General features: G+C 39.4%; 1 protein-coding gene across 2 annotated transcripts in view; it reads right to left on the reverse strand.

Annotated features, from left to right (window-relative positions):
• The window catches only part of PPBP (pro-platelet basic protein), a 3,884-nt gene extending 975 nt beyond the window's left edge, over positions 1-2,909 (reverse strand). The window contains exons 1-3 of one of the 2 annotated variants that reach the window (XM_015568411.1): positions 2,631-2,906; positions 2,152-2,299; positions 1,796-2,017 (exon numbers count right to left, since the gene is read on the reverse strand). In XM_015568411.1, coding sequence (XP_015423897.1) covers positions 1,915-2,017; positions 2,152-2,299; positions 2,631-2,757 — 378 coding nt within the window. In that variant the 5' untranslated portion in view covers positions 2,758-2,906 and the 3' untranslated portion in view covers positions 1,796-1,914. Of the gene's footprint in view, positions 1-1,795; positions 2,018-2,151; positions 2,300-2,630 lie in introns of those variants that run through there. The other variant, XM_015568412.1, reaches the window with a different exon arrangement.
• Positions 2,910-9,928: the final 7,019 nt, after the last annotated feature.

The raw sequence follows: 9,928 nt of genomic DNA on the forward strand, positions 1-9,928 counted from the left end.
ATAACAGAAAAACTGACAATTACTACTATCCTCATTTACTTCTTTATTACATGTTTATATTGGTATATTTTGGGTTAACTATTAAATGCATTTATTTAATACACAAACCATTTTAAGGCATTGAACTTATAATGGTGAGGAAATTATAAGAGGAAACCTAAATAATGTCAAATTTGTAAACTAAATGCTTAATACATGAATGTTCCCAAAATTCCATACACAACTTGGGGGAGGTGATCTTACCTATTCTCCTATAATTATTGTAGGATATGCAGCATGCTATTTATGTATCAAACCCAATTTTGTGTACCAATAACTCTGCGATATATAATGTAACCTCCTCATTAGAGAGAGAAGAATCAAGGAAAGTGGTGTGGTATGGTGGTTAAGAGCATATTTTCAAATTCTCACTCTGTCATCTACTTAGCTATCTGATCTTGTGGCAAATTTCCTAATCTCTTTGAACTTCACTTTTCTTCTCTGAAATACTGGGGATACTAATGGTAATAATAACAAATAATCACTAACATTTATATATGGGTTATTGTGTGACATGCTTTATTTTCATTCTTTAAATTTATTCACTCTTTTAATTTTCACATCAACTCTATGAAATAAGCAAATATTACTATCTCATTTTAGAGGTGAAGAAAATTAGGAACAGAGAAGTTAAGCAACTTGTCCAAAGTTAAACAGCTAGCAAGTGGTAAAGCTGAGTTACCCAGTTCTTCTTTCTCTAGAGGACATGCTTTCAATTAGGTCATTTCTATCTCATAAGAATTATTTATTTCATGCTTGTAAAACACTGAATAGATCTTCATGTTAAGAGTTATTCATAGAGCTTAGCTATCATTCTAATACATTAAAAATAGAACAGATTACCAACTAGTGACTTTGGCTATTAAAAAAGAATGAAAAGATAATTAAGGTTTCCCCTCACCAATTCTGTTTAAATTAATAATATATGACGACAAAGTAATAGCAAATTTTGATTTTGTGCTAATGGTACTGTAAGACTAGTGTGGTTATAAATTCAAGGGGTTAAGAAATAAATTAAAGTTCTGTTGATTATAAAATAATTTCCAGTCTGGCAAAATTTTAATTATTATATTTGCAAGATTGACTTTAATATTAAAATTATAACTTTGCAAAAATCAACTAAATGTGAATATGTGCAAACATGCCAAGGTAAATTATTTAATACCAAGTAGATTCTGTGTTATTATTTTTATTAATACTGGAGGTTTTAATAGAGCTTGTTAATGCTTTTTTAGCATATTATTTTTGCTAACTAGTATTAAATATATTTACTTTAAAATAAATAATAACTGTCTACAAGACTTACATTTTACAACTTTTTAAATTTTAGGATTTGAAAGTTAAAATAAACTTTAGAAAACTCAGATTATTCTCTTCAACAAGATATTCTAGGACTAAGACAATGAAAAACTCTATTAAATCCTTACATATATTAGCAAACATTCATTGAGCAAGTGCTCTCTGCTGGGCTCTGTGTGATTCCTAATATCATTGGCCACTATGGAATCTATTAATCACCATGGGCATATCTAGTCTAACAGCAAAATAGCATAAGATAAGTTAACACAAATGTATTTGGAAAGAAAATTTTAAATAAAGAAATGCAAAGCACAGTACCACATTTAGCCAAGAGTTAGGGAGTAAGCTATATGTTATATTTTGAAACTAAGCTTGCTTACTTTTATCTTCTCTGTCATCTATTTATTAACCTGCCTCCTCAGAATAAAATGAGACTTTTTAAGACAGAATGGAAAACATGTCCAAATTTATTACAGCATGAGTAGGTATCCTGGATAAAGAAAAACTGCAGAAAGGTAAGGCTGCAAACTCTTACGCCTCTTGGGAGATAAAAAGATTTGACAGAAAGTGAACAGATTAAGCAGCTGACTCATCACCTTCCAAAAACTTCTGGACTATCTTCTTGATCATGGGAGCATTTGGATCCAGGCAGATTTCCTTCCCATTCTTCAGCGTGGCTCTGCAAGAGAATATATAATTTTGTGTGTGTCCTGTTTTATCAAAGGGATTGATGGGGCTGAACAAAATAGCAGTGATGAGGACTGAGGCAGAGGGCTTCCCTAATGAGTTAATAATACAAAAGCATGGACTTACATCACTTCGACATTGGGGCAATGGGATCCTGCCCTGAACACCTTCAAATTTTGGATGGTTCTGGGATGAATGCCAGAGGTGGTCGTTAAACACATGCAGCGAAGTTCATCATGGCGCTCACCTTCCACACTTGCAGCTGGGATAGAAACTGAGAAGTGGTCATAAGTACCTTTAATATCTATCAACTTGATTCCTCAGTCCCCTTCTTTGTGAATTGTAGCTCGCTCACAGCTCTCAAGGCCACTGTGAATATGATCTGAAACCTATAGTAAAGTGCCAGCGCTGAATGCCAGGCATATGGTAGGTACCCATTAAGCTTAGCTCCCCCATTTAGAGTTGTTAGTATAATGGCTTTCCCCAGCCTCAGGAGCACCAGGACAGCTGACACCCAGTCCCCCACCACACACACACACACACACACACACACACACACAGCAACAGCAGAAGCAGCCACAGAGGAGGGGAAGCGGGGACTCTACCTTCAGGTTCCTCTAAGTTTCTCTTTCTTTCTCCAGTGGTGGAGGGAATCATCACAGTCAGGAGCAGTGACAGCTGCAGCAACACCTGTAAGACAGGAGCGGAGGTGGCCCTGGGTCTGAGGTTCATGGCGGAGAGAACTGATCTATGAACCTTGAGTTGTTCCCAGAACCTGGAGACCTCAGCGTGAGGTGGACTCTTCCCAAGGAGTCTGCGGCTAAGTGGCTTTCACGCTCTCCCGGTGTCTTTTATACACACTCCCTCATGGCCAGTAAGGACAGAAGGACGGGGATGGGGGAAATGAACGCATGTGGTAATATTTGTATAAGGGTAGTTATGCCCAACCCAGATAAACACCAGGCAAGTTAAAGTTCCTGCTAAATTTCATTCGGCACGTTGCTCCATATTCCCTCTCCCGCTTTCTCAATACTGATCTGCCTTACACATATTTAACGCTGAACTTAGGTAAGAACTAGACTGAAATATTGCATATCTCTTCTTTGTGTAACTATGAAATATGCCCTGCCTTTCCTATAATGTAATTTATGTGAAGCCGAATAGAAATATGTGACTCTTTGCAAAGAGAATTATTTTCCCTTTCTAGTTGCCTGGGAAAGCAGGTGTTCTTATCTTGGCTGTTGATAAACACTGGGATTCCCTTGCAGTGTGTGTGGATGAAATGAACTGCTCACCACCAAAGCCTCACTTTGCATGTTAGTTTATGTGGGTTTTTTCTGTCTTTGAAATGTATTACTTTTTTGTAATTTTATTCAGAAAAGTAGAATCAAACTTACCCTCCCTTGTGTTATAAAATAAACTACTTGTTTCTACTGTTAGAATATACCTTGAAAAGCAAGACCCAGCATTCTTACTTTTCCTTTTCTTTCTTTTTTTTAAAAAAAGAAATATATATTTATTGCTTTCAGAGAGGAAGGGAGAGGGAGAGATAAACAGAAACATCAATGATGAGAGAGAATCATTGATTAGCTGCCTCTTGCATTCCCCACACTTGGGATCAAGCCCGCAACCCGGGCATGTGTCCTGACTGCGAATTAAAGGATGACCTCCTGGCTCATAGGTCAACTCTCAACCTGAGCCATGCCAGCCAGGTTTCCTTTTTTAAAATTTAACACAGAAATATATAATTTATTTTAAAGGATTCATACACTGCAGATATATGTGGAATAAAACATGCAAGTTTCTCTTTATTATTATTCCACATTCACACTCTGTGGCAGTAACCATCAGGAATAATTTGGCTTTAGTGTTTTATTCTGTCTGCATTTATATATACACATGTACATATGCACAGAGACACACAGAATACAGAGAGATACACATACATACATAGAGGTAGACATAGATGTTTTTATATAAATGGGATCATTATACAGCTTTTGTCCTTCAAAAACACGTCTCATGCTACCGCAATATAGTTTTGCCCCATTGTGTTCCCAGTTGTACACTATACAAATTGCAATAAGATCTTTATTCCTTAATTTTCAGACCCTAATTAAGGGACTTGATCTCAAACTCCACTTGATATAGACAAAGCCCCACAGAGATACAGAGGTGGACCTACACACACAAGGGGGCTTGTATATGTTATTGTCTGGATCTCTGTCCCATCTATAAGATTTGCTTCCTTGGCTGGGGACTGTACACTTTTAAAGACAGAGGCATGTCCAAGGTTTCTTTGAATGTCTCATGGATCCTATAGCATGTAGGGTAATGAATGCAATATACAGGGGTTCTAACCAGTGCTAATGAATAAATCAATGAATATGTATCACATAGAGGAAAGTTTCTCTTTGTTTTCTAATCAGCTACAATTCTCAAACCAAATTCCACATGGCCCAAAGTGCCCATGATTTTAAAAGATTTGGAAGGCAAGACATAAAGGATAAGGCCCTGGCCACAAGTTATCTTCCTTCGACAACTAGATTCACATCTTACACAATATTTAAACTTCTGATTTTCTTTTCGCTTAATTTTCATACTTTTAAAATTCTAGAAGAAGCTATAAAAATATTAAATGTGCAAAATTACTTTGTATCAAAAGAATGATTACAGTAATTAATTTTTCCAAGTTTAAAAAAACTTTTAACACAAATTTTCCTATTGTTTATCAGTTATCAGCTATACCTCCTTAAGATTTTAGTTCCTGTTTTTCAACATATTCCTTATTTTTCCCCATCCCATTTGTTATCCTCTTATAACTTACAATCTAGCAGTAGAACATATTAAATTAAAATGGTTTTCCTCCTCTCCCAAGCCAGAAATTCATAGTTTAAGAAGCAAGCTTAAGGAAAAGCTTATGCTGGAGATTAGTATCCTAAGAGCTGAGATGTGGAGTGAATTGTGGAGAGAATCTCAACAGAAAACCTAGTAAGGAAAGCAAATCTCTTTGTAGGTCTTCCTGAGTGATGACTTTAGGACCTTTTACCATCACTAAGACTGATATATTGTTAATTTGCAGATCAGATGTTTTGATTCAAACATAAGCTCAAAACCATTTCCAGAGCAAGATATAATTTTAACATTATTCATAGCATCTTTCTCTTTCTGTTCATCACAGCCCTCCTGATGTACAATATTTATTGGCTTCACTGAACTCAAACACAATCCAAGTTTCTTTCCTGGTTTATTGAGTAATATTACTCAGAAGTTCCTAATCCTTTTGGAGGAAAGCCATGCAAAGTCTTTTGAACTAATGATGCTGTTTGAGTTAGTAGGTACCGGGAAGGAGGAACACGTGTAGCACTTAATCAACAATTGTATTTTGTCACAAAGGACACATTGCCAGCGAGATTCATGAGTGAGCATTAACAAATTTCTTGAGTCACTCAAATTTTACAAGCTTATTAGTCAGCATTTGAGGTAAATAATTTTTTTGCTAGCTTTCATTTATTTAATAAATTTTGATTATTTAATATGTTCCAGACATTACAAAGTTCTTTTGTGTGACTTAGTCATTTAACCCTTTCTGTATAAAAAGTGAGACCCCAAATATTTGTGCAAAGTAGTGGGATATAGGTACTAATCTATCACTACTACCACTACTGCTAACAGCTCTCATTGTCTTCACATAATTTTCTTTGGTATCCTTGAATAGAAACACAGTACAGACACTGATGAACTGGCAGTACAGAAATGGATAACAAATTTTTAAAATCATTATTCAATCCAAAGAAATTATCTTTTAAAATTATAACTTAAATGAATGCTAGAAAATTAGTGTCAGAAGTCCTAGGGCTTAAAAAATAACTTGACAGCCTTTTTATGAATCTTACATTGTCACCCTGGTGGGTTTTCTGGATTTTTTTTTTTTTTTTGTGGTAAGTTACTTTATCTCTTTTCCTTTTAAGACATTGTATAAATAGCAGAGTCATCCAGGAAACTAGCATGTTTTGTAAAACTCAAGACATAATTTATCTGCTAGCTATTTTAGCAGAAAATATCCAGAGACATTGGAGGACCAATTTCCATAAAATTAAAACATATATTAACTCTGACTGACATAGAATATTTTAAACTGACACTCCCAAGTATAAGGAAAATAAACTATCTCCTGCAAATTAGTCATAAAAGCAATTGGTGCAAATGATCCCAGGGATAATAAAAACTTGGGTCAGTTGATTAAAACACTTTCATCAATAGATTGAAGTTCTAGTCAACAAAAGATTCCCTATAAGTGCTGAAATCAAAATGTTGTTGTTTTTGTATAACTGAGTTGACAAGAATGGTCCAGGTCTCAATTAACAGGGACTCATTCAATTGTGCGATACATTGCATGGGGGTGAAGCATGGGAGGAAAGGGTGAGTAGAAAGGGTGAAGGAGTTGAGAGGGCACATCTTCTTTGATACTCGCCTATAAAATAAAAGGGTAATATGCAAATTGATCCTAATGGCGGAACAACCAGAATGACCATTCGACCAGTCACTATGAGGCGCACTGACCACCTCTCGGTCCCTTTCCCCGGCCAGCAGGCTCCCATTGCCTAATGGTGAATGGTGAACCGGGGGTGGGTGGCGGGGGACGTGGCTGCACCAGGCCAAGGCCCCTGCCCTGACGGTGGTCCCACACACAGAGGGCAACGTGTGGTGGGAGCAGGGCCGGTGAGCAGGTGGGAACAGCTGACCTCTTGGTCCTTCCCCCTGCCGGCAGGCTCCAATCACCCGATGGCAAACAGGGAGCTGGGGGTGGGTGGCGGTGGGGGGCAGGACTGGCTGCCAGCCAGCCGGGGAAGATGGCCCTGATCACAGGCCAGGCTTAGGGACTGTACCCAAGCACAAATTTTGTGCACTGGACCTCTAGTCCTATCTAATAATAGACAGACATGATAATTAACCATACCTCCGACACGCTTCCCATTGGCTAATGAGGGAGATATGCAAATTAACTGCCAACCAAGATGGCGGCCGGAAGCCAGGCAGCTGAAGTGAACAGGAGGCTTGCTTGCTCCAGTGAAGGAGAAAGCCAAGGTTCCCTGCCTGCCTTGCCGGCCTCTGAGCTGCAGTCTAAGAAACAATGTTGCAATTATAGAAGCTAAACAAAACCCAGAAACCTGCTTTCAGCTATTAGAGCTGGAGTGAGCAGGACTGGAACAATGTTGCAATTATAGAAGCCAAACAAACCCAGATATCTGCTTTCAGCAGCTGAGGCCTCAAGCTGGAGCTTGCCTCAGAGCTAAAGCCAGCTCTCAGCTACAGTGACAGCCATAGAAGGTAAATAAATCCCAGAATAAAAAGAAAAAGAAAAAAAGGAGAGGTTGGGAGCTTCAGTTGCCCGCCAGACTGAAAACCACCTTCAGCCCCTCACCCAGACTGGCCAGACACCCCAGTGGGGACCCCCACTCTGAAGGAGGTGCAACCAGCTGCAAACAGCCATCAGCCCCTCACCGAGGCTGGCCAGGAACCCAAGTGGGACCCCCACCCTGATCTGAGACACCCTTCAGGGAAAACAGGTGGCCCCCACCCATGCACCAGGCCTCTTATCCTATATAGTAAAAGGGTAATATGCAAACTGACCCTAACAAGGGCTGCCGGGCTGCCAGAGGGATGTCTGATTGCCATCTTAGGCCCAACCCCCCAGGGAGCAGGCCTAAGCCAGCAAGTGGTCACCCTCGAGGGGTCCCAGACTGCAAGAGGGCACAGGCCAGGCTGAGGGACCCCCTACCTCCGAGTGCACAAATTTTTGTGCGCTGGGCCTCTAATTTATTATAAAAGATCACTTCAATGTTTTTCAGCCTGAGAATTTTTATTTTATGCTGATTAATATCACTTGTTGAACATTAGATATGTGATGCTCCTCTTTGGATCCTTTTTGCTGTATAAGAAGCCAATCCCAAACATAGTGGCTTATAACAGTTTATTATTTCTGATAATTCGGCATGCTAATGAGAGGTCCTTCTGCTGTCATCCTGCCTGAGCTCACATAAGTGGGTGTAGTCAGGGTGCAACTGAAATGGCTGAAAAGTCCAAAATGACCTAATGTACATGGGAGGTGGTTGGTGCTGGCTGCTGGCTAGGATTTCTGCTAAGGCACATTGGTCTTCCTGCTCCTCCTCCTCTTTTAAATAGCATTATTTTATTTCTTAGGAATAAATAAAGAAGGAATGAAAGGAAGGAATGAAAAAGGGAGGGAGGGGGAGAGGAGGAAAGGAATGGAGATGAAAGGAGTATAGGTAAGAAAAGAAAAACAGAGAAGCCCAGCTGGTGTGGCTCAGTGGTTGAATATTGACCCATAACCCCAGAGATGACTGGTTTGATTCCCAGTCAGGGCACATTCCTGGGTTGCAGGTTCAATCCCCAGTAGGGGGCATGCAGGAGGCAGCCAATGGATGATGTTTCTCTCTCATAATGTTTCTATCTCTCTATCCTACTCCCTTGATAAAAACATATTTAAAAAAGAGAAATAGAGGAGAGAGAGAGAGAGAGAGAGAGAGAGAGAGAGAGAGTAAAAGATAGAAAAAGAGCAATAGAAAGACAGGAGTTCTTCCTCTCCTCTCTTCTACTTCCTTCCTCTCCTCTTTTCTTCCCTCTCCTCCCCTTCCCTCTCTTCTTCTTCCTTCTCCCTTGACCCTGAAACCATGATTCACCATGACTTTCTTTAGCTGCTGGAATGATAGACACAGAAAGCTAGAAACTGAGGCCCTCTCTGAGCATAGCTTGTGGCCTAAAGGAACTGTCTCACCCAAAGCTATGCCCACTCTCCAAGCTTAGCCCACATCTAATGGCTGGTCAATGGGAGGATACAGAAAAGCCTCCCTTGCCACAATTCAGAATAACTCTGAAAGGCCATCCTAGCTCCAGAGCTTCTCATAGAACCATCTGATTCTTTTGCCATAACAGCAACTTTTCCTCTGCCCAACGCTGCTTCTGTACTTCCTGAAAGGTGCAAAGTGAGTACTCTTCAATAAACTTTTTTCACACACATCTCCTCTGAGAGTTTGATACTAGGAATGCCTATCTAAGACTCTCTTTCTCTTACAAATCAGTCCCTTCATTTAGCTTTCAAAAAAAAAAATCTTTGTAAATAAAAAACCTTTTGAGTATATTTGTTGCCAAAAGACCTTAACTTAGGCTGAAAGTGTTTTATCTTTGTAATCTCTATATCATAAGGATCTTGCACAGGGTCTAGTATGTAATAGGCTTATCAATAAACTAGTGGCCTGGTGCACGGATTTGTGCACATTGAAAGGAAATTAATTAGAAGAAAGATTTGTGCAGTAATTACATTACCTCAAAAAATTACACGTCAAAATAGTATATATAATACTAGAGGCCAGGTGCATGAAATTTGTGCACAGGGAGGGGGGGGGGCGGGGGGATGGTGTCCCTCAACCCGGCCTGCACCCTCTCCAATCCGGGACTTTGCTCTCTCAATCTGGGACTGCTGGCTTCTAACCACTTGCCTGCCTGCCTGACCACCCCTAACCACCTCTGCCTGCTGGCCTGATCACCCCCTAACTGCTCCCCTGCTGGCCTGATTGCCCCTAACTGCTTGCTCCCCTGCTGGCCTGATCATCCCTAACCACCTCTGGCTCAGCCCTCACCATCGTGGCTTTCTCTGGAAGGATATCCAGAAGATGTCCAGTCTAATTAGCATATTACCCTTTTATTAGTATAGATAGTATTATAAAATTAAAATACAAAATATTTTAATATCGCTATTCACCTTCTCTATAATAAAAGTGTCAAAGATAAAAGAAAATTAGTAAAATGTATATGAAAATAAGATATAAATTGATTAACAAATAAGCAATAACAACATGATATTCTGTTGACAACATCACTT

This window comes from Myotis davidii, unplaced genomic scaffold, assembly GCF_000327345.1.
Source record: "Myotis davidii unplaced genomic scaffold, ASM32734v1 scaffold905, whole genome shotgun sequence".
Classification (NCBI taxonomy): Eukaryota; Metazoa; Chordata; class Mammalia; order Chiroptera; family Vespertilionidae; genus Myotis; species Myotis davidii.